Source organism: Tiliqua scincoides, chromosome 2, assembly GCF_035046505.1.
Source record: "Tiliqua scincoides isolate rTilSci1 chromosome 2, rTilSci1.hap2, whole genome shotgun sequence".
Classification (NCBI taxonomy): Eukaryota; Metazoa; Chordata; class Lepidosauria; order Squamata; family Scincidae; genus Tiliqua; species Tiliqua scincoides.
The window spans coordinates 10,316,608-10,340,617 of NC_089822.1; the positions used below are offsets into that span (position 1 = coordinate 10,316,608).

Below are 24,010 nucleotides of genomic sequence, written 5' to 3' on the forward strand. Positions count from 1 at the left end.
AGAGGAAATAATAAAACAAGTCGACTCAGGGAAACAGTTTGGACATTGGCCTGTGCCCAGGTACAGATCTTACCAACTACAAGCAGGCAATTACAGGCAAGCTGAAAAGTAAAAAAAAATCCCTAACGCACCTAAATCTCACTGTTCCTTAATTGTACTTCCTCCAAAGTCAACTTGAACAGCCTATTACACCTCTCTGATCTCCAGGAGGCAGGTGGCAGCTTTGCACACACAGTTGTAAGATGTAGAAGTAAAACAGAGAACACACCTCTACACCCTTGGGTTTGACCTTAAGAAACTGAAGATTTTCTTTGTTCCGATCACTGGCATCACTGATAATTTATGACCACCTGGATATCCCTACCTGCCCTCTGACCTGGTCAGGTCAACTAGGATGCCCAATCAGTTGGTGCATGCCGACCCCAGCAGGCTGGCTGGTTAGGGCTATTGTCCTTGTGGGACCCAGATGAAGAAAACAATGAACCCATAAAACCACCTGTCTGCTTGGCCATATGGTCTTTCTACAACAGTGCAAATTTCAGTGCCTCTCAGGGAAAGCAGGATAAAACTAATAGTTGCAGTAAGAGAATAAGGATTCTGCAGATGGATAGAATGTATGGAACCTAAGAAACCATGTCCTTTCTTGAAAGACAAAGCATTAATTAAATGCAACTCCTTAAATACACTTCTGTTATCGCAAAGAGAGTTGTTCATTATGAAAGGACTGCACGTGTTTTACATTATTTCGTTTAGCCTAGATAGTAATTATACAGATACTTTGCTATTTACATGACTACTGGAAGGACTTTATACAACTCTCTCATTTAGCAGGTTTTAAATCAATTCAGATTACAATTATGCCAAATAAGTTAGGTGATCCCAGCAGAGAATGCTTGGACTGATAATGTGATGGATGAGCATTGTGCACAATATAATCGCTTAATTTCAGTGCTCTCTGTGCAAGCCATTAATACTTTGTTGTTCAATTAAGATCAATTCTAAGACAACCATGGGCAGCAACCACTTGGGTCATGCAGATTCATTCAAGGTTTGCACATTTTGCAAGATTAACTGTATTTCATTCGTGCTTGCCTTTCTCAGAAGTGTCAATGGCCTGAACAGGCAAGTGAATATTATATTTTTTTTTTGAAGACGACATCCCCGGCACCACATGAAAAACATGATTTGGGTGATCACACAAGATAGACTGGGAGATATCATGCACACTGGTATAAGCTACTGCTGTTTGTGTTTAATCAGAGCCTTCAGCAGCCAGACCCAGATATTTTGCCCCATCAGAGAAGCTCTCCAGTAGAGGGAATTACTGGCTAGGTCTTTTCTGCTTTGCAGTGCCACCCAGTGGATGGCCAGAGGGGACATGAATTCTCCACAGCCCAGCTTGGCAAGATGATGCAAGAAACCAGTAAGAATGAAATGCAACTCCCTCTCCAGGAAGGCCTGACCTGGTGCCAATCCCAATGATTAAAAAAAAGAACATTTTTTTAAAGTAAAGCCATTAATCGTTCTGCTTCCTTGTAAAACAAAATGCTCAAACATAGCATCCTGTTCAGGAAAGAAGGAACACAGTAATGTTAACTTACTGCTCAAATGTAGCTTAAGCTTTTTTTTAATGTGTAATGAAAGATTAAGTATCATACAGTACATTATTTGATGTTATAACACATGACAAATCCAGATTATCACTACATGCCTATCAAACCTTCAGTTACAACACCCTTACCAAATATGTTTAGATCAAAGAGAAGTTCCGGTAAGCATTAATATCCATATCATAACTTGGCTTCCAAAAGATGCATTAAAAGGAGACCTACCCACATCAAATGGTTAACCTGCCCCCTGGGCCATACATCTTTTTTTGGCAACAGGGTAAACTGTTTTGGGGCTTAATCCTATCCAACTTTCCAGTGCTGATGGCAGCCATGGCAATGGGGCAAGTGCTGCATCCTGCAGTGGCAGGCCAGTCACAGAGGCCTCCTTAAGGTAAAGGAACAAATGTTCCCTTACATCAGGGTTGCATTGCAGCTGCACTGGTGCTAGAAAGTTGGATGGGTCTAGGACCTTTATCAGCCAGGCATTCTAGCACACAATGCAAGTTGCTTTTCATTCTCTAATATCGTGGGATGTTATTACTGCTTCATTCTCATTTTTTTTAATTGCAGCTTTTGTATGCCACCCTGAGAGCTTTCCTGAAGGGTAGCTCAGTTATTTTTAAAATCAGTGAAAAATAGAAGTCCTGCAGTCTGAACATTATTCACTAGAGTAACCTCACAGATTGCATTTTCTTCCTTCCTTCCCACACCTCACAATTGATCACCACCTTTGGAAACCTGACTGTCTTTCTGATCAAGCTACTTGCTTACCCCTCCCCCCCCCCAAAAAAACCCCATCTGTTTGTTGCTGGCTTCTGAACCTGGCAGAAGCATCAAAACCAAACAAATTGTGTGTCCGTAGAATCACTCAGCTGACACAAGGTGCCTTTTTTTGTGGTGTTGGGAATTCATCTTCCCAAACCCTAATCTTCACTGCACAAGGGACACTACCACAGATCTGAACCGGGCCCTCTCTCCATTCCAAACATCCATGCAACAAAGAAGGGCACTTACTTAACCCGGCCCCTACAGGTGCTTCCATTTGACTACACTAGGCTGTTGCTTAGCTTTCCACTCAGTGCCTGCTTCGTAAACTGGCAGATTGCCCCAAAGCCCCAGCGGCTCTGTGGCTACAGTAATAATGCCTTTACAGTTCTAGAATACTTAGGAACTCCATGTGGAAGATTTTCTTGAACCAGGTGCCACAGGCGGTGGCCAATGGGAAAGAGCAATCATATCCTGGCATCTAATGTGGACCACTTGAATCAGGCCACTAAAGCAATTTGCAAAGTTGACAAAGATCAAGCTGGATTCAGATAAGAATGCTGGACTGGACTAACTCCATATAGACCTTACTCATTCTTTGATGAACCAAGTAGCCTTCAACACATCATTATAAATCTGTCTTCTTTCAAAGACCATTATTGTTCCCTTGGACTGGCAGTGGCTCTCCACTTTGTGCACATGTCTTCCCCAATGCTTTCACAAGAGACTGAATCTGGAACTTTTTGTGTGCAGTGCAGGATGCCTGCCACTGAGCTACTGGTCCTCATCAGAATGGTTAATTTATTAGTAATGAATTTTTACCACGCCTTTCTCCCAGTAAAGGCACTCAAGGCGGCTGACAACATTTAAAGCAATAATAATAAAACATTAAATAATTTAAAAAAACTAGAGAAACCCAGTGGATAGCATAGTAATTCAACAATTAAAATTCTGTTCAATTCCGTAACACCAATTATGTTAGCCATCATAAACAAAAATGCTTTAAAGCCCCATTCATTTACATTTACATCTACATGTTTACATCTACACATTATTCATTTAAATTTATTTGCAGAATGTTTATCATCTGCCCTTCCATCCACAACAGATCTATACAGGCAACCTACATCAACATTAGAATAGCAAATAGAATAAAATCAACTAAAGAACCAGCTCATACATACAGAGTGTCTGCAAACAGCCAAAGAACACATTCCCATCAGATAACCATGTAGCCCAAAGGTCCAATTCATAAGAACCAGAACAGACCCACTGGATCAGGCCAAAGGCCCATGTAGTCCAGCTTCCTGAATCTCACAGTGGCCCACCAGATGCCTCAGGGAGCACACAAGACAACAAGAGACCTGCATCCCGGTGCCATCTCTTGCCTCTGGCATCTCTTGCCTCTGGCAACCAGGAGGTTGCACATACCCATCATGTCTTGTAACCTGTGAGGGACTATTCCTCCAGAAATCTGTTCAATCATCTTGAGCTGTGTGGTGAGCATTGGGTTTGGAAGGCAGTGAGCTAACCAGAATTTCCCTGAAGAACATTTTGAACCGCTGCCTTCAATTTCCTATACTGACCACAGCCTGGGACGCTGCTACTCTAAAATGAGCGTGAAGGTATGAAGTTACTTCCGCTGAGTCAGGCCCAGTAGCATAGTTATAGGAGGGGTGATATGGTAAGTACTGCAATGCACCATGTAAATGGCCCCTCCCACTCACCATCAGAGCCATTCTAGATAGCTATGGCAATGCGCAGGCCTGCCAACACATGATCTCCCCCCCCCCAATTACTCCTGCTTGGGGTGTAGTCCAGGGGAAGCAACACTCCAGGCATAAGCAGGAATGCTCAGGTGCTGCCCCAGAAACTGTCTCCCCCCAAGGATCTCAGCTGAGAAGAAGCATCCAGCTCAACAGAAGGCAAACTGAGAAAGTGCCTAAACCAATACATTACTGTCTAGGTCAGCTCCCCACCCCTCCCCCTGGCAGCTTAATATAATTCCTATTTACTGTAAGGATATACTCTTATGTAAATTTTCATGAGAATTTGTTTTACTGAACGCAGCTGGGCTTATTTCTAGTATCCCTTTCTATATTTATCTGGAATATTTTTAAATTCCATCTTTATACATTTGTTTTAAAAGTACTGCAACTCATTCCAAGAATATGGAATGAAATGAAACAGATTTTTTAATGAAGCATAATAGCTTCAGAGTAGGAATAATGGACAGAAGAAGGAAACATTCTATCGAAGACATTTAAAGTTGTTTTTTTTAATCACATAGTCTTAAGGGTGGTGTAACTATGGAGTAGGATGTCATTATGAGCTCCTACACTTCAAAATTATTTTACCACTACGTCACAGCCCCCACCTCCATCGTTCTCCTCTTCTCACTCTCCAATTTTAGATTGGAAGACTGCCAGGTCAAAGACCTGTCATATTTAATATGACAATGATAATCATCGCTGCCAGCCTATCTATGAGCGGTAGACTGCATGGAGTTCAAGCAGGTGGCAGATTCATGATGGCTTTCACCCAGAGTCTGCCGTCACCAACCTCCCTCTGACCTGTTGTCAATGACCTGACTGTTGCCACAATAACCTGATTTCCACTCACTCAGGCTTGGGTTTTGTTTTGTTGTACCATAGAGGCTGTGGGTCTCAAATAGCATCAAGCAGCGTTCTAGTTTGTGCCACCCTGATAAAAACAACATTGTACTGTGTAAGCACCATGAACATAGATGTGGCTCTAGCGCAGCAGAAGAATACGTGCTTTGCATAGAGAAGACTGCAAAAAATTCCTGTCTGAAACCCTAAAGAGCTGCTGCTAGATGCAAGATGGCCCAGTATAAGGCGGTTTCATGATGGTCCTCATACAAAATAACAAAGCAAACCAGGTCAGCCTGGGACCCAGTTAATGTCTCCTCCATGGGGTGATCAACAGTACTGACATCCCATGTCATGTTGGTTTATCTCCCCACATCTCTGGATATCAGGTTTCCCATTATGTCCACTGCTCTCAAGGAAAGCATACACCATATGAAAATGAAATGGGTTTGAGAAAAACCATCAGTTTTCACCCTCATAACTTCAACAAAGGACATATGTAGAGGAGAAAGTTTTAAGAGTGCCATGATCAGATTCAGTTCAGTTTTGTAAGCAGCAACTTCACTTCCAAGAACAGAATCTGGAGCACCACCATGTGGTCATCAGTTGCAAACACCAAGAATTTACGCCATAAAAAAAAAACGTAAGGGCACTGTTGGATCAGATTCCTCTTGGGGCTCTTCCTATGAGCAAGTTACACAATGCCATCTTTGGGGGAACTAAAAGAGCTTTCACAATGTGCATTCAAAGCCAGCATCAAGAATAAACCTATTTTTGAAATCATCTGTAAAGATCAAAGGACTGATAAAAAGAAGAGTTCCGATACTAGACATCTGGGAGGCAAAAAGGAAACAGACATTCAGGAAGAGTCTTTGATGCATCCAAAATAAGTCAACTAATCAAGGGTAGGGCATTGCGGAATCTTTGAAATGCTGGGGGGAGAATGACACTATGGTAGTAGTGTAAGTTTCACTTGTATCCCTCTCTTCTTGCAAGGATCTCAGGATGGCTTACACAGTTGTTTATTCTAGAAATTTATATTCCACACTTCTTCAAAAATACGAAGCCAGGACAGCTAGCAAATTATCAACTCCTCCTAAAGAGGCTATCAGACAAAGGCAGGACTGGACCTCCAACCCTGTTTCAATGGTCAGGCAGGCTTATAGAGGAGCAGGCAAGCCTCAAGACACCTTGGTCAGAGGTGTCCCCCATAAGGCTCCCCCAAATGGTCTCCCATTCAGACACTTCTCAAAGCCAGGCCTCCTTCATCTGGAAGTTTACTTTAGGTCTTCAGATCACCCTGGTGATGAATTTGCTTTCCCCCTTCATAAAAACTATTGCTGCTGCTGCAGAAGCCACATCACAAAACTAAGTGTCACAGCATTACACATCGAGCACTGGACTTTGAGCCTCGGAGAAGCCCCATTAATTTGCATGCAATTGGCCCCAGATCCTGTCAGATAAACAGGTCCAACCACCTTCTCTTCCGGTAACAGGGCTTTGCAGAATAAGGGCTGATTCACACTTGTGTAGCCAAGCAAGATAACCAAATATACTGGTTGGTTGGTTGGCAACCTTCAGTCACGAAAGACTATGGTATAAGCCTACAGCACCCGTATTCCCAGGTGGTCTCCCATCCAAGTACTAACCAGGCCTGACCTTGCTTAGCTTCCGAGATCAGATGAGATCAGGCATGTGCATGGTAACAGTTGCTGCCTCATTTGTGAATGGTACGTGCACATTTACAGGGCAGCATTCCACTGCATTCACGAAGAACTTGGGACCCAATCCATTCCTGATCACGACTTATTTGCAAAAGGCATTGAAGAGCAGCCATTTGGAAGCCTGCGTGCCATTCACAATAGAATGTGCCACTGCCTGGATCTTCACTCCTGTATCCTCTCCAAGTGCAAGAAGAAAACAGTGATTTAGCACTAAGATTGCAATCCTAAGCATACCTACCCGGAAACTTAAATTTCAGTGCAATCTACACAGTAAAAATAATTTGGAGTGGTGGCCCTTCCTACGCAATGACCCCATGATTCAAAGAACATCCAAGCCCAGTCTCCTCTTTTGAGTCATGCCACTTTAATGGTACACCCCAATATTTTGGTATATTGGCCTCAAGAGCAAGGAGACAAGAGTGTATACTTCTGACTAAGGCATGTGCTGTGTGTTCCATTTTCCTCACATTATCTACTGAAATATTTGTACTGTAGGGATTTATTGACACCATTGTGTTTATTAAGCCATTTCTGCCCAACGTTGAGGGTACACAACAGGGACCAAATGCGTACACATGCGGGCCAGACAAAAATGGGTTGACTGAATCATATGCTCTTTTCCCTTTCACATAACACGAGAACCAGGAGACATCTGCTAAAATTGAGTGTTGGGAGAGTTAGGACAGACAAAAGAAAATATTTCTTTACCCAGCGTGTAATTAGCCTGTGGAACTCTTTGCCACAGAAAGTGGTGATGGCATCTTGCCTAGATGCCTTTAAGAGGGGATTGGACAAATTTCTGAAGGAAAAGTCCATCATGGGTTACAAGTCATGGTAGGTATGTGCTAACTCCCGATTTTAGAAGTAGACTACTTTGGAATGCCAGATGCAGGGGAGGACGCCAGTACGCAGGTTGTGCCTTGCTGTCTTTTGTGCCCCCTGAAGCATTTGGTGGGCCACTGCGAGATACAGGAAGCTGGACTAGATGGGCCTTTGGCAGTGGGGCTCTTCTTATGTTCTTACACATTGTTTGGGTTATTGTAGCATCTTCATTATTGGATTTTTTCATATTGTTTTGAGGTAGGAAACCCTGGCCTCTGAGCGGCCCGCTTGGAGGCAGGCTGTGCAGCATGGCCTTTCCCAGTTTGAAGAGACACTTGGCCAACAGACTGAGGCAAAGAGGCAAAGAAGGAAGGCCCATAGCCAGGGAGACAGACCAGGGACAGACTGCACTTGCTCCCGGTGTGGAAGGGATTGTCACTCCCGAATTGGCCTTTCCAGCCACACTAGACGCTGTTCCAGAACCAGCATTCAGAGCGCGATACCATAGTCTTTCGAGACTGAAGGTTGCCAACATGATTTCAATATTGTATTTGTTTGGTAAGTTGGCTATTTTGGGCTTCCTTTAGGAAGGAAGAGCAGGGGACAAACTTCATGAACAAAGGAAGGACGAAATAAGGACCATCTCTACTTCATGGAATATTTGACCACAGTCCCGTAGTCCACAGCCAAATGACTGGGGTCCCAGTCCTACTTACGATGATGCACTTCACATCATTTCCCCTATGGAGGTTTAATGGGTAGTTTTTATCCTTTTGGAAAGTATTCATCCTGGCAACATAGCACATGCATTCTCACACAAGACCCCACCACACTTACCTGTTTCGGCTGTTCAATCACTCGCTGTGGATCTGATTTGACTTTGTTATTCGGATGATTGGTGACTTTGGTTACAGGTTGTTTGAAGATGGATGCCGTCTGTCTGATTGGCAGAGTTGTATTTAAATCTGGTTTACCCTAGTCAGAGAATAAAGGGAGGCATGCATCATCATACAACTCACATATGAAAGAGATAAGCTTGAGACATGGTGGCACAGCTGTTAATCTGTGTTAATCTTGCGGCAGGCAAGAACTTTTTCTTTTTCTTCATATTTTTGCTCCGAATCCCAAATGCCTTTTCAAAGATGAAGCTAAGCCAATAAAAAGATGTTTTCAGCAATTTTATGGGCCAGTTTACACATGCATATATAACACATGATGACTCACAGCCTCCAATAAAGCATATTGTGTTAGAGATAAAATCTGAACTGTACATTTCCCTCTTCCACCCCCTTCCCCTTATTTTTAAAGAGCAACCTAAAATCTCAGTATCTGTGGTGCTTTCAGAAGCCTTCTCCATGTGGAAGCTTTCCCATGTGCAGGGAAGCTTTGATAAGAGGAAAGTTGGATGCAAGGATGCTTTCGATCAAAGACTATAAGCTATAGAGGGCTCTTTTCATTAACATTTTTGGCAGCAGAAGCCAAAGAGAAGCTCCCTCCCCCTTCAGTGATTTTTCAGATATTGCACTGAAAGGAGATGAGAGCGTTTGCCCCTGAAGCCAACTGAGAACAAGGGGAATTGAGTGGTCTCTATTGATCAGGTCACCATGTGACTAGCCCAGGAAGAACTGTCCCAGCTGGCTTGTTCCTCCTCAACAGCATTGCCCTGTACCAAATCTGACTGGCTATGTAGCATCATGATGGAATCATGTTTACCATGCAGTTCCTGACTGGCTAGGACATTCAAAGGAGGAGAAAGCAGTGGCAAAAACAGTACTGAAGGAGATGCCTGTGTGTGTGTGTGGGGGGGGGGGGGGGAATAAGATCTACAAACAGCCACAAAATACAACTGAATCTTTCAAGGAAAGATACAGAGTTGCTCTAGCACCCAAATTCTGTGCCAAGCAAAGCAAAAACTGTACTTTGTACAAATCTGTATATCACATTTTTTTTTACAGGACTGATTCTTTTATGTTTTGCTGCTGCTGTATGCTCTTTTTTTATCCGACTATTTTTTATCCAACTGCTGTTTTTATGATATGTGTTAATATGTTTTTATTTGTTTTAAATTATGTTTTTAATCTGTTTTAACCTGTTGTAAACCGCCTTGAGTTCCTTCGGGGAGAAAGGTGGGGTAAAAATAAAGTTAATATTATTATTATTTTCTGCTAAGTGAGGGGCTTGTATAGCCAAGCCCTCTAATCACTGGAAAATCCAAAAATTTGAGCATACAAAACTGTTGTATACCAAGCAGGACAACTGCCCCATCTAGCTCAGAATAATCTATCCACTGATTAGCAGTGATTCTTCAGGGCTTCAGACAAGGTGCCTTTCTCAGCCATATCTAATGGAATTGCCAGGATTGGCACTTGGGATCTTTCAGGTGCAAAAGGTGTGCTCTTTGACTGAGCTATGGCCCTCTCACACATCTATTTTGATGCATTTGCTCCAACATGTTACATTTCTGGAGTGTAGCCCAGATGACACTATTTGCCGCTGACACAAAACAGGACAGGATGACAAGACAGAGTCTTGCAAACATCCCCCTTCTTGCTCATAAAACGGTGAGCACAGCAGTGACAAAACTGTGGAAATCCACCATAATCCCTCGGCATTACCTGTCACAGCAAAACATTACTGGGAAGTGTTTTGGCAGCCTCAACCTTGCTCATTGCACGGATACAAAAGCATTGGTTTACCTTTGATTTGCAAACATGTCAATTTATGAATCGTTCCAAGTTGTACATCTTCAACATCTTTCAAAATAATTTGGACAAAGCTACACAGCTCTGCCACTAAAAGACAAATGGGAAAGATGTCGCGGGAGCTGTGGTGTGTGGGGAACAAACAAGGGCTTGCTCCTTTTTGAAAAGAAGCGCTTAAGAGTTTTCAAAACAGGGCTGTTTTTGTTTAACGTGTCTGTTTACCTTATTTTGACTGAGTGAATCATTCCTCAATCTCTGTTTGTTCTTCTGTAACTTGCTGGGCATCATCTTCCCTGTCCTGAAGTCAAAACTGCTGAGGTCCACAGTGTTCCCCAAGTATCTTGCCAGCTGGGGTTTGCTGCGGAATTTCTTCCCGCTTGGACTACAGATTTAAAGAAAAGGAAAAGTAAGATGTGCACCTTTTCATGCAAGATGATATGAGCCTTTCTCAGATATCCCGAAGCACATTCAAAGCACACCCCCTGACTTACATGTGTTCTTTAACTGCCGGAAAGGCACCCTATACGCACAGCTGTAGCGCAGGGAGATCCGTCCATGTGAACAAGAATACATAAGACAGCTGTACATCTGGTCCTGAACAGTGATTGCATGAGAAATATGGGGAAAGGTGGAGCAAAGATGCATTTCTGTGTGGGGGTGAGGCTTATACGATAGATTTCTGAAAAGGGAAAGTACGGTGTGCTTAACTTTATTCCTCCTGTCCTAAATATATCTCCTCTGAAATCAGGTAGGATTAAAAGCTCTTTCTCCACCCCAGCTCTGTCACCAACAGAAGAAAAGTCCCTGGGGAACTGCGCATGCTCTCTCTATTAATGGTTTAGTTTCCAGTTATCTGGGCTGCCTTCTCCCATACACTCTGGCCTACCCTCTTAGGTCATCTGAGGGGGTCTCTCCTATGCCGCCTTTACCCCAACTCAGAGGGATGGTGCCATGAGGGCAAAACTTCTCTGTAGTAGCGCCACAATTATGAGACTCCCTGCCAGGGGAATTAAAAACCACCCCCTCCCTCCTGGCTTTTCGGCAAGGGCTCAAAACATTTCTGTTTCATCTGGTGTTTGGGCGATGGGTCTGTCCTCTGTGCCTCTGTAATAATGCTATAATAACTGCTTTGGTGTAAATTAGTTGCCCCCCCCCCATGGCTTTATATATTGGGTGCCCTTCAGGGAGAAAGGCGGAGTACAAATAGAATGAACGAATGAATAATTTATCGCTGTTAATGATTTTATTTATTGTCACATATTGTATACATTATTTTAGTATGGATTGTGAAAAGGGCCCAATCCTATCCAACTTTCCAACACTGATGCAACTGTAATGCAGACCAAAGTAAGGGATCAAGTGTTCCCTTACGTTGAGGAGGCCTTCATGACTTCCCCCAATACCACAGGATATAGTGCACACCCTGTAGTCACAGTTACATTAGCACTGTGAAGTTGGATAGGACTGGGCCACCTTGGGCATTTCCCGTGGGATAAGAAAGATAGGAATAAATCTTTTAAGTAAATATTCACGATGGTTCTCCAGCTCATGCCTATTGTGCATCAGGAGAGGAGCACATGTCTCCTCTGTTAGGTGCTTGTCACAAGAAACACCAGTATAAATGACACAGGCTTGCTGAAACAAAATGTGCAATCAGCCTTATGCTAGAGTGAACAAATTGTTAGGTTAAGACAGGGGTGCCCAAACCCCGGCCCGGGGGCCACTTGCGGCCCTCAAGGTCTCTTAATGTGGCCCTCAGGGAGCCCCCAGTCTCCAATGAGCCTCTGGCCCTCTGGAGATTTGTTGAAGCCCACACTGGCCCAACGCAACTTCTCTCAGATTGACGGCGACTGTTTGACCTCTCATGTGAGCTGTGGGATGAGGGATCCCTCCACTGCTTGCTCTTTCACATCTGTGATGCAGCAGCAAAGGAAAGGCCAGCCTTGCTTTGTGCAAGGCCTTTTATAGGCATTGAGCTATTGCAAGACCTTCATTCGTTCATATAAGTTCATCTTTAATATATTCATTTACGTAAATTTATTCAAATTTGAAATGTAAATTAATTCTTTTTTTCCCCGGCCCCCGACACAGTGTCAGAGAGCTGATGTGGCCCTCCTGCCAAAAACTTTGGACACCCCTGGGTTAAGATATAAGAAATCCAGGTTCATATCCCTGCTCATGGATTGTAGCAATTCACCAACATCTCATAGTCTTCCCTAACTTGTTGGCACTTCTCAGCATACAGCAACTGTAAGACAATTTAACATCACAAACCCTTTAATAAGGAGATCAACACCCTGCACTCTACCTTCTCAAATTCCAAGAGTAGGCACCATTTGGACTGAAGAGGAAACAACCTAGGAAGAGAGGATGGTGGGGTGGAAATGACCAAGGTTTGCTCAGCATGAAGACTCTTCCCTTGACTCATGGAAATTCCACATTAGGAATGTGGAAGGGCAGAGAGGGGCAGGGGAAGGATGTGTACAGCTGCTTATTCACTCCATCCATAATACATCCCACACTTTCTCCAGTGAGTTCAGGACAAAGTATACCGAATTTTCCATTTAACCTCACAACTCCTGCAAGATGGGTTAAGCTAAGAGGCACTAATCTTCTCAAGGACACCCAAGAAACACAACCACAATATCTGTCAATAGAGGTTGTGAATGTGCAAGCTATCAACACTTAGCTGATACACGCCTACACAACACTTGGTTTCACTGCATTCAGTTCTTGTAGGTTTGGTGACGAGCAACCAAATGTGTGAAACTAGCTCTGCTGAAAATGATGTGAGGAGGTACAAGGACCTCCAGATGTCTTGTCTGTGATGTTAGTCCTTTGATGGCCCATTCACACATGCAAGTCATTGCTTGAGGTTGCCAGCATCAAGCAAAGAGCACGCACAAGGGGACCAGACTCGGGTTGAGCGGCCACGCAATGAGAGATCAAGGGAAGCCCCCACACATGAAAGCCAGCCCTACACAAACGCTTTGATGTTCATTTCCCACATGCACCTATGCAGCTCAGGTAGAGCGGCTTTCAAAAGGCACGCAGGCAACACACAACGTACAAAAGGATTCTGCTTTTTAAACACAATTCAGGGCCTTATTCTTAACAGAGTCTGCCCAGAGAATAAGGATTTAGTTCCATTCCCTTTGCAGAACGTGACTTTGAAGCTTGCACAGAGCCATGCGCTCAGAAAGCCTGGATGAAGGCGGGTGACTTTGGCAAGCATCAGCCGCACACAAAAGAGTCAAAATGAAAGTAGCTCGGTCTTAAAATAGCCATTTTGAAATTAAACTGCACCAGCAAGTTCCCGACATAGGTTTACAGAAATATATAACCCACCATCGTACTATGTCTGTTCTTCTTTTATTTCCTGGCTAAACCACGATCACTTCATAGGCCCCCTGGTATGTTCGGCACATAAAGCAGAATCCAGAGAGCTGCTTTAGGCAGGCCCAAAGGCACAAGTACCTATAGAAAATTTATTTTATTTCATTTTTGCCCATTTAAAATGTAGCCATGTGCCATGGCATTTTTGCAAGTCCCTTTAGTTTCTACAGAGTCTTGGCACTCACTATGAATGGGGGGGAGGGAGCATTTGAAAGAATCAAACTCAAATCTTCCTGGGACACAAAGACCAAATTGTTCAGTTCTTTAGATTTGGTCATGATTTAGAATTAGTACAGAAGTATAATCGGTTGGTGAGACTTGGGGGGGATGAAGAGCAGGAATAAGTCTATCAAGCAAAATTAGAACAGTTGAACAAAAACAAGAGTGGAAATACCGTACTTCACAATGCAACAATTTAACTCTGTTAAATCTTACCTTTTTGAAAATGGGAACCATTCTGACTTATTTTATTTTTCTTAGTAAGACAGACATGCAAAGAGGGAGTCAAACATCTCCCTGACGAAAATATTAAAAATAATGACCAGCATGACAGAATATACATAGCAACTTGTTAAGAGTACAGGTCTGTAACATTTCCCCAAATGCAGTCACATACCATGGTAGCATTAAGTCTAATATATTAAAAATAAAATATTGAAACGAATGGGGACTCACCTGAAACTGGCTCGCGACCCACTTAGTGGGTCCCAACCCACAGCGTGAGAAACACTGCACTAAAGACACATGAATAGAGGCCACTTAAGTGACCTAAATGCTACCCATCAGCTTACTTTAAACATCATATTCCCAGTGCAACCAACTACATTCTGTTGGATCATGAACAGACCAGGGGACAAGAACATAAGAACAGCCCCACTGGATCAGGCCATCGGCCCATCTAATCCAGCTTCCTGTATCTCACAGCGGCCCACCAAATGCCCCAGGGAGCACACCAGATAACAAGAGACCTCATCCTGGTGCCTCCCTTGCATCTGGCATTCTGACATAACCCATTTCTAAAATCAGGAGGTTGCAAATTCACATCATGGCTTGTACCCCGTAATGGATTTTTCCTCTAGAAACTTTTCCAATCCCCTTTTAAAGGCGTCCAGGCTAGACACCATCACCACATCCTGTGGCAAGGAGTTCCACAGACCGACCACACGCTGAGTAAAGAAATATTTTCTTTTGTCTGTTCTAACTCTCCCAACACTCAATTTTAGTGGATGTCCCCTGGTTCTGGTGTTATGTGAGAGTGTAAAGAGCATCTCCCTATCCACTCTGTCCATCCCCTGCATAATTTTGTATGTCTCAACCATGTCCCCCCTCAGGCGTCTCTTTTCTAGGCTGAAGAGGCCCAAACGCCGTAGCCTTTCCTCATAAGGAAGGTGCCCCAGCCCCGCAATCATCTTAGCTCAAGTATTCTCTCCTCCATTCTGGGCCCAGCTTCATAGACTTCCTGATTTGTTAAACCACAGTTTGCCAAGACATTCAAACTTGAGAAACTACGGTTTGAGCATTCTCTAGAAACCAAGATTGCAAAATCCAGTACCATCCTTCCTAATTGGAAGGTAACATCTGAACAAGGCCACTGGGATTAGTGGCTGAATACTCAAAGCCCACATATGTGTACCTCAACAGTGAAGCATATACACTTATCTGCTCTGAGAATCCTTCCCATGTGGTAGAGGCCTAGACGTGATCTCTTTCCTCTCCCTCATAACATCGGATGCAAGTGAGGGAGAGGAAACAGCACTAATCAGGATCCATGTGAGTCCAGCAGTCATCTGGGGATATGCCTGAAAGGAAGCAAGCACACTCTCCACCACATGTAGAAGACCCATGGTCCATTTAAGTACAAGTCCTGGGCCTACAATATGAACAAATGCACACATTCCTTAAGATTAGAAGGAGTGAACGATTTTTAAACTACAACACCTCAAGAGTTACATAAAGGATATGGATCTTAAAATAAATTATTCCCATGTGCAGAAATTGAAACAGGCCCCCATGTGATGGCCACAACATATGTACCAGACTTATTGCCCTTTGCTGGTAGGAAGTGGACTCCATGCATTTAGGATTGCCAGCTGAACAGGGAAAAAGCTGCCTCTGTGCGCATGGGCTGCTGGAAAAGCATATATGAAGTCCCTATTTATTTATCTAGGCCAGTACCTTCTGTGGCCAATAGTAGCTTTTCAGAGAGGGGAGACTTTCCCATCACTTATTATCTGCTGTTTAAATGCAAGCCATGTGTTCTACCACTGAGCTGTGGTCTTCCAAAATAAGGAGTTTACTGATTGTGGAACAAGTAGCAATTGCTTCAAGCACTTCTGGAACTCACCAAAAGGGACTTTTGGCTATTCATGTGCAAGGGCTATTTTCCCAGCATCTGCCAGTTAAACCCATGACCGCCTTAAGCAGCGGCTATGCCCTTTCTATCAGTGGGCTTGCATGGTGGAACCGAAATGGAAGGCAAACAAACTGACTTGCAAGAAAGAGAAAGAGGATCATATCCACCTTTATTTCTCTCCTCACAGCGCCATGCAATCCAATACTCAAAAGCAACAGATTTGCTCAGTCAGAGGGAACCAAGCTTGAAAGAGAAACGTTTTCAAGCCGAACGGGCGCTTTCAGCTCAACTTTGTTACTGCCAAATCCCATTAGCCAACAGTCAAAACACACACTCATTGCCATGTAGCTAGCTTAAATTACCTAGCACTGTGAAGAGCACAGAACACAGATGTCACATTCAACAAGCGACAATAGTGTGTGCACAGAGTGGCTTAAGAACTGCAGTGGCACCATCATAAGACACCCATTTTCAGCTAGTAGTTCAGGATCCACCAGCTTAACCCATTTCTGCCCAGCCCACAGGTGTACACATTTGACCCCTGTTATGTATATGCAAAGTTGGGCAGAAATGGCTTAAGACTGCAATCCTATACATATTCACACAGGAGTCAGGTCAGAGGCTCATATACTTCAGCTTCCTGTGTCTCACAGAGGCCCATCAGATGCCGCAGGGAGCACACGAGACAAGAGACCTGCATCCTGGTGCACTTCCCTACATCTGGCATTCTGAGGTAGCCTACTACTAAAACCAGGAGACTGCAAATACCATCACAGCTTGTAACCTGTGATGAACTTTTCCTCCAGAAATTGTTCAGCTACCTTTTAAAGGCATCCAGGCCAGATGCCATCACCACATCCTGTGGCAAGGAGTTCCAAAGTCTAGTTACACGCTGGGTAAAGAAATATTTTCTTTTGTCTGGCCTAACTCTCCCAACACTCAATTTTAGCGGATGTCCCCTGGTTCTGGGGTTGTGTGAGAGGGAAAAGAACATCCCTCTATTCATCCCCTGAATAATTTTGTACATTTCAATCATTACCCCCTCAGGAGCAATTTTCTAGACCAGGGGTGTCAAACTTGTTTCATACCGAGGGCCGAATAGCATTCATGATGCCTGCCGAGGGCCAAAAGTGATAACATTAGGCAGGAAGTGATGTCATTAAACAAGTCATAACTAAAAATAAGCACCTTTTCTCACTTAGAAACTCATTAGCTGCAAATTACAGAAGAGAAAACACACAAATCATATTTCAAGACACGGGAGAACCCAGTTTTCATGTGGGCTGCCCTTTCAGCAGTAACACCTCAGCATTGCTCAGCAGCTGAGAGCCCAAGGGCCTGATAAAAAGCTTCCATGGGTTGCATCTGGGTCCCCAGGCCTTATGTTTGACACCCCTGTTCTAGACTGTAAACACTGTAGCTTTTCCTCACAAGGGAGGTGCCCAGTAAGAGGTGTGCCCTGGGGCAAAGATCTGCGATGCCGCCCCCCCCCCATACTGACCCAGCGCAACAGAGCCTTGTGCAGTATTAGGGACAACAAATAAAGCCCTTGGAGGCTTTCCACGTGGTCTTAAATAGTACTTCTGGGAAACCAGAAGTACTGTTTAAGACCATGTTGGAAACCTCAGAAGGTTTTCCAAGCGGTCTGCAACACCATGTGGGCATGGTGTTGAGGGCATTTGCACCCCCTCCAGGCCAACCACTGGAGGTGCCCCAGCCCAGTAATCATTTTGGTTGCTCTCTTCTGTGCCTTTTCCAGTTCCATTACACCCTTTTTGAGAGGTGGCGACCAGAACTAAGGTAAGTACCATCAGTGATACCACCATTTCAGTCTTAAAAAGGAGAGAGAGAGAGAGAGAGAGAGAGAGAGAGATCAAGTGCAAAGAAAGATGGGGCTCCTAGACATTGAATACTCATACAAGAAAGGGAATTTCAGTAGGCGCAACTCTCATCAGCCCTGCAAAAATTCCCTCTTCTACACAAAAGTACCGGAGCTCCATCTTCCTTTGCAGCTGGCCACCCTAGACAGAGGAGGAGGAAAATGGATGTCATCAAACTATGAAATTAAAAGGCCAAAGCAGACTCTGTTGATCCCAAACGGTCAGAACTGCTAACCGCTGCAATGAATGGCACCTAAAAGAGGAACAAAACTGTAAAAGATATTAATACATTCAGAAAATCTGCAGTTACAGAAAAATGGTTGCAGGCTTTGAAGGTGTGCAAGAAGGAGAAATATTTGTGGGGTACCTCTTATTTTTAACATCCCTTTTAGGAGAATAGAAGAGTAGAAGGGTAGAAGAGAATATAAATCTATATTTAGAGTATAAACGGCCAAACTATACATGATGCGAACTTTCAAGTTGGAACTTCAGAAGGGTTTTTCTTTCTTCAAAAAAAAAAAAAAAAAATAAGCTGTGGAGGGGGCACCTGGACTGGAGCCATGGGGGGAACCTTATCCTTTGCCCTACACCAGCGTTCCACTGTACCACTTCACCTGGTCCACCTATTCAAAGTACCACAGAGTAATTGGCAATGACATCATCACCAGTTACTTCTGAGTTGGCAGGCCAGATGCAACGCTATCATCACCAGTAAGGGTGGATGGGATGGCTTTTTTGAGTGCAGAAAAGCATGCTTTGGAACTCTGCCCACTACCGCTGTCTGTGTCGCTGCTGGGCAGCAGGGGTCCAGGGGTCCCTCGAGTACCACCAGACACCACCTCAAGTACCTCTGGTGGAACCAGTACCACTGGTTGAGAAACACTGCCCTACACTAGTTTTCCCCCCATTTGAATCACTTCCAAAGCAGCTAATTGCCTCATTAAAGAAAAAATACCAGGAAAAACCAAATGGATTAAATAGTCACTTTGTAGGGAGAAGGATCCTAGTTGAGTTTTTTGAAATCTGGTTAGGCTGATCTTTAAAAACTGTTTTAGTAAAATGGGGGGGGGGGACGGGACCAAAAATGCACAGCGGATTCAATGTTGTAAGCTGGGGTTGAAAGAGAAGCCCCATATCAGACAGGATTGAAGTCTACTGTTGTCAACTGGCATGGCGCCTGCAGGCCTCGGGAGTTTACATCTGGCTAAACTGTTCTCCCTTTCCCATCGCCTTCGCGAGCCCTTTTTGGCTTAACCCAGGGTTGGGCATTGGTCAAGGACCCCTACTCGTCAAAGGGCTCAGCTGGCCATGCTGAACTCTCAGTACCAGAAGCAGCAGCAACACACAACCAGGGGACAGGTGCGGATTTGCACACACACACACACACACACACACCACAACCTACTGCTGGCACCATTGTTAACCCTTCATTTAGATTAAATACATTCAGAGATGTTTTGCAAGATCAGGACCTTCGCTTGAAACACCTGGAGCTCAGAAAGAACACATCAGCCAACAAGCCCCAAGCTGCCTGGGTTGCGTGTTGTTTCAGTGCGCTGGCAGACAACCAACATCATGGCCCTGGGCCTAGATTGAAGTGATTCGTAACCTTTTTTTCCCACGTGGAATGCCAGGCTCAAAAATTCTTTTTGCCAGTGTTGAAAATACACATTAAGGTGTGCTAAAATTAGTTTCCCCAGGTTGGAAACCTCCTTAGTTATTGAGAAATATTAATGTTCAGCTCGACTGTGGTTTTTCACAGCATCTTAAATGCTTCAGCCCTTAACCTTTGAAAGCACAACAATGTATGCTGCTCTAGGATATGACCAGGCCTGTGCCTATTCCACAACTCCTTGCAAGCAAAGAATGTGGTTTCCAGCAGAGAATGCCTGGACAAAGGAAATTAATCTGGCCTTATCAATGGTTGTATACTAGCAAGCACCTAACACCTGCTTAGGAAATGCTTCTTAAAATGGGTTTTTACCACCACTGTTTTTATTCTGTTTTGAGTTTTACTGCAACTTTAGTTTTATTGTAATTGGGGACCCAATCCTATGGGGCCACTGCATTGGCGCTAAGCTCCGGCACCGGAGCTAGGTGTTGTAACGTGCCGTAAACCACATTTACTGCACTGTGAGAGCTCTGGCACTGGGCCTGCACTGGACGAATGCCACCCAGAGGCAAGCGAGACCCCCAGGCAGCAGTGCAGGCTTTCGAGGCAAGGGGAGGTGTTCTGGTGGGAAGGGGAAGGAACAGCCCTGGAGAGGTGGGACTGGCAGAGGTTTCCTCCACCTGGCTTCCTACAAAGCCTGACACAGAGATAAATAACAACAACAACAACGTGTTTATATACTGCCTTTCTGGTCATCGGATTACTCCTCTGACTTTATTCAAGGCGGTTTACTTAGGCAGGCGTTTCTAAATCCCTCCAGGGGATTTTTACAGTCATAGAGGTTCTCTCTTTCAAGAACCAACAACATTTCAGAATGGATCTTCCTGGTTTGGTCTCACTTCTGGCCTCCAGTTCTCCCACGCAGGCCGACAAGCAGCTCCATCTCTCACATGGAGGGCAGCCAAGACGCTTCTTGCTCACACCCAGAGCAGGTGGAATCACTCAGCTGGGCTTGTCAGCTGCTTCAAGGTCTGCCGGTGTCCTCGAACCGGCGACCTTCTGATGTTATCTTCGGGCTAACTGAGGTTCTACCCTTTAGACCAGACCTCCTGCAGGCAAAACAGCTAGCGCAGACTTGAGAAGTCCCATTGCGGGGCCTGTGCCCTTACATTCGTCCCCTTCCCCCAAAGTGACCTCTGGCAGCTTCCTGGCACCTGGAGGATACAGTGGTCGCCATTTTGGCACCGCTGTTTCTCCGGGCGCCGGAAAGATTTGGATTGGGCTGCCCGTCACTTCTGATTGCATTGCTTTAACTTTGCAATAATTGCTTGCTATATTGAGAATGTTTCTCTAAAGAAAAGTAAGATAAAAATGTAAATACAACAGCAAAATTAATTTCCATGGGAGAGTTGTGCAGGCATTTAAATGCCTCCCACTTAAATCAATGGGAACTTAAACACCTTCCTTTTGACTGATCAGTCACTAGTCCTCATGGTTGTAAAGATGTGCTTGAAAAGGCATAGCTGCATAGAATTTCTTGTTCTGTCTGTCTCCCTACCAGTGACAGGAGAAACAAAAAATCCATTGTGAAAATGTGTCCAAATAAGCAAAACTCCTTAACCGCCTATGAGCCCAATCCTATGCATGCCTACTCAGAAGAGTCAATGGGGCTTACTCCCAGGAAAGTGTGGATAGGATTGGGCTGTATGTTATACAAATCAAGTTCTCCGAAGAAAATTTGGATTCCCTTGGAAGCAGGACTTTGATCTAGGATAAGGTACAGAGTCCTATTCATGATCTATGTCAAAGTAAGAACACCAAAATCAATGAGACCGTTCAAGAGGCAGGTGGTTTATATGTTTCAGTCTAGCCTTTTGCACCCACCCCTATTATTTAGTTCTACAGAATGGCAAGTTTAAACCCTGGCAGTGTACATGGGGCTCTGAAGCAGTCACCCACCAAGCACAGAGCAAGGCTAGACCTTCTTAGCTTCAGCCAAGTGACCATTATCATGTGACTTCAGATGATGCCCTTGTTCCAATGTGCTTTGATTGCTGGTTGCATCCTCTGCTGTTTTTCAAAGAAACATTTATTCAATTACATGTTGTCCTTTAAAAGGCATTTTTCTAAATTAGTTGTCTGCCTTTTAATGGATGCCTTTTTGTATTCCTGAGTGGTGGGTGGTAAACAGCACCAGGAAATGGGAAAGAAATGGACGGTAATTTACCATTTAATAAACAAAAGGCTGCTTCTTCTGTCAGAAGAAAAGGCTGTCTGGGTTCAGATGCATTCAAATAAAACGGAGAGAGAAAAATACTGAGGTGTCCATTTGGAGCCCTACTGATTGTTGGCCTTTTCCAGCTTGGCCTTCTCCAATTAATCAACTAGAGCTTTAGTTGATTAGATCTATTGATTAAAACTTCCAGCACTATGAAAAGTACATATTTAACTGTATAGTGTTGATGCCTACTCAGATGAAATACTGCTAGGCAAAAAACTAAGTCCACATTTTAATAAGTGTCAAACGGCTGCCAACTATTTAGCTTTGTAAAACTAATCAGTGTTTCATATCTGAAGGTTGGAATATCCTGTACTACCCTGCCTTAGAGTTCCACACACTGGTTGCTACGCCCATACGTGATCTTGCTGGAAAAATTACACAGCACAATCCTGAAAGAAAGGATTTCAAAATATACTGCACAACATGCAACACCCTATTTCTGTCAAGTCTGCCTTGATTCTATCATACTTCCATGTCTCATAACCAAAAACCTCATAACCAAAACCTCTGTTTCCACTTAAATGGCCCTCTCCCAATCTTCAAGATTCAGGACAGTTGGCAACATTTCTTAACCATGGGTGGCAAAATGGGAATCGGGAGAGGTGTGCATGCACTGAGCCCAACACTTTGGGGCCCTTAACCCTAGAGATGTGTATCTGCAACAAATCCTTGGGAAGATCACTACATCAGCCTCAGTTTCCTCTCCTTGAGATGGGCCTACAGTGATTTGTTAAACAGAGTTGCTGGGAGAACAAGCACCATACAGACCGGCAAATCTGAAGTGCTACAAGTTGTGACCCTAATTCACAGAGAGGGAAGGAAAAAACGATGTTTATTTGTAATGCTGGAGACATCATTCCCATACCTGTTTCTACCCCCCCCCCCAAAAAAAACACCAATTCCCAGTTTCCTTCTCCCCCACAAATGTTTCAGTATTGACAGGCTTTCCCCCCATTCACCACCAAAGAGATCTAGGAAGGGTGAATTAGCACCAGAGGATTCATACCATGCAAGCCTTGCCCTCAAACTCTCAAACCAAAGTGGGTATGTGCAGCCCTGCAAGAGGCGGTCAATTTGAGAGGGCTGGGAAGGAAGCCAGAGTGTTGTTCTAACCTTCCTCCATTCTTTTTCAACAACGGTTAAAGGTATTTCCCAGAGACCTTTCTCCTAACCTAGTGTTTCTCAAACTGTGGGTCAGGACCCACTTGGCACATTGTGACCAGATTCTGTGGTGGGTCCCACAGAGCCTCCAATGAAAACACAGATGATAAGAAAAGATCAGACATCGTATCTGCAGGGGATTCATTCCCAGATCCCCGCATGGACACCAAAACCCATAAACAAATTGGCTGCTCCGGTCCATCGGACCCCCAGAAACAACCAGAGAGGTTCACCAGTCACCATCCAATGGTGTTCTGAGGTTCATAATGCATGGGTTTCAGAAAGACTCCCTTCAGTAGAGAGCACCTTTGGTAGTGTCCAGGAGTCAGGTCCTGCCTTCACCACAGGATCGGAACCCGCAGCTAATTAAAACTGCAGATCCCCAATTCGCTGATGCGGAGGTGGGACCTGTAATTGACTCAAGCCTTGTGACTATTCAAAAATCAGATAGCTGCTAACTGCCCTGCAAAGAGCTGAGCTTCTGCAGTTTGTGTAAATATAGGGAGATAAATATCCAAGTATCTTTCTCCTCTATGGAGAATTCATGCAAGGAAAGTGCCCTACAGGTAGACCACAGCTGCGATACAAGGACATCTGCAAGAGGGATCTGAAGTCCTTAGGAGTGGACCTCAACAAGTGGGAAACCCTGGCCTCTGAGCGGCCCACTTGGAGCCAGGCTGTGCAGCATGGCCTTTCTCAGTTTGAAGAGACACTTGGCCAACAGACTGAGGCAAAGAGGCAAAGAAGGAAGGCCCATAGCCAGGGAGACAGACCAGGGACAGACTGCACTTGCTCCCAGTGTGGAAGGGATTGTCACTCCCGAATCGGCCTTTTCAGCCACACTAGACGCTGTTTCAGAACCAGCATTCAGAGCGCTATACCATAGTCTTTCGAGACTGAAGGTTGCCAACACACCTTTCTCCTGGTGTGTTTTTTTTCCTAGTCCATCAATGACAAATAGTGGGGACAGATGAAGGCTGGATCCCATAATTAAGCAACTCAAGCCTGGAAGCTATTCATTAGGGCCGCCTCATCATGGGAAATGGATCAAATTTTTTGCAAGAAAGTGAACAAAACATTACTTGTAAATAT

At 44.3% G+C, this 24,010-nt stretch overlaps 1 protein-coding gene and 1 pseudogene across 1 annotated transcript in view; both read right to left on the minus strand.

The window, feature by feature from the left end:
• Nucleotides 1-24,010, minus strand: part of MBD2 (methyl-CpG binding domain protein 2) — a 58,904-nt gene that overhangs the window by 23,201 nt on the left and 11,693 nt on the right. Inside the window, exons 2-3 of the mRNA XM_066615324.1 lie at nucleotides 10,458-10,617; nucleotides 8,371-8,508 (exon numbers count right to left, since the gene is read on the minus strand). Coding sequence (XP_066471421.1) covers nucleotides 8,371-8,508; nucleotides 10,458-10,617 — 298 coding nt within the window. The remainder of the gene's footprint in view (nucleotides 1-8,370; nucleotides 8,509-10,457; nucleotides 10,618-24,010) is intronic.
• LOC136642700 (5S ribosomal RNA) lies at nucleotides 6,589-6,704 on the minus strand (annotated as a pseudogene).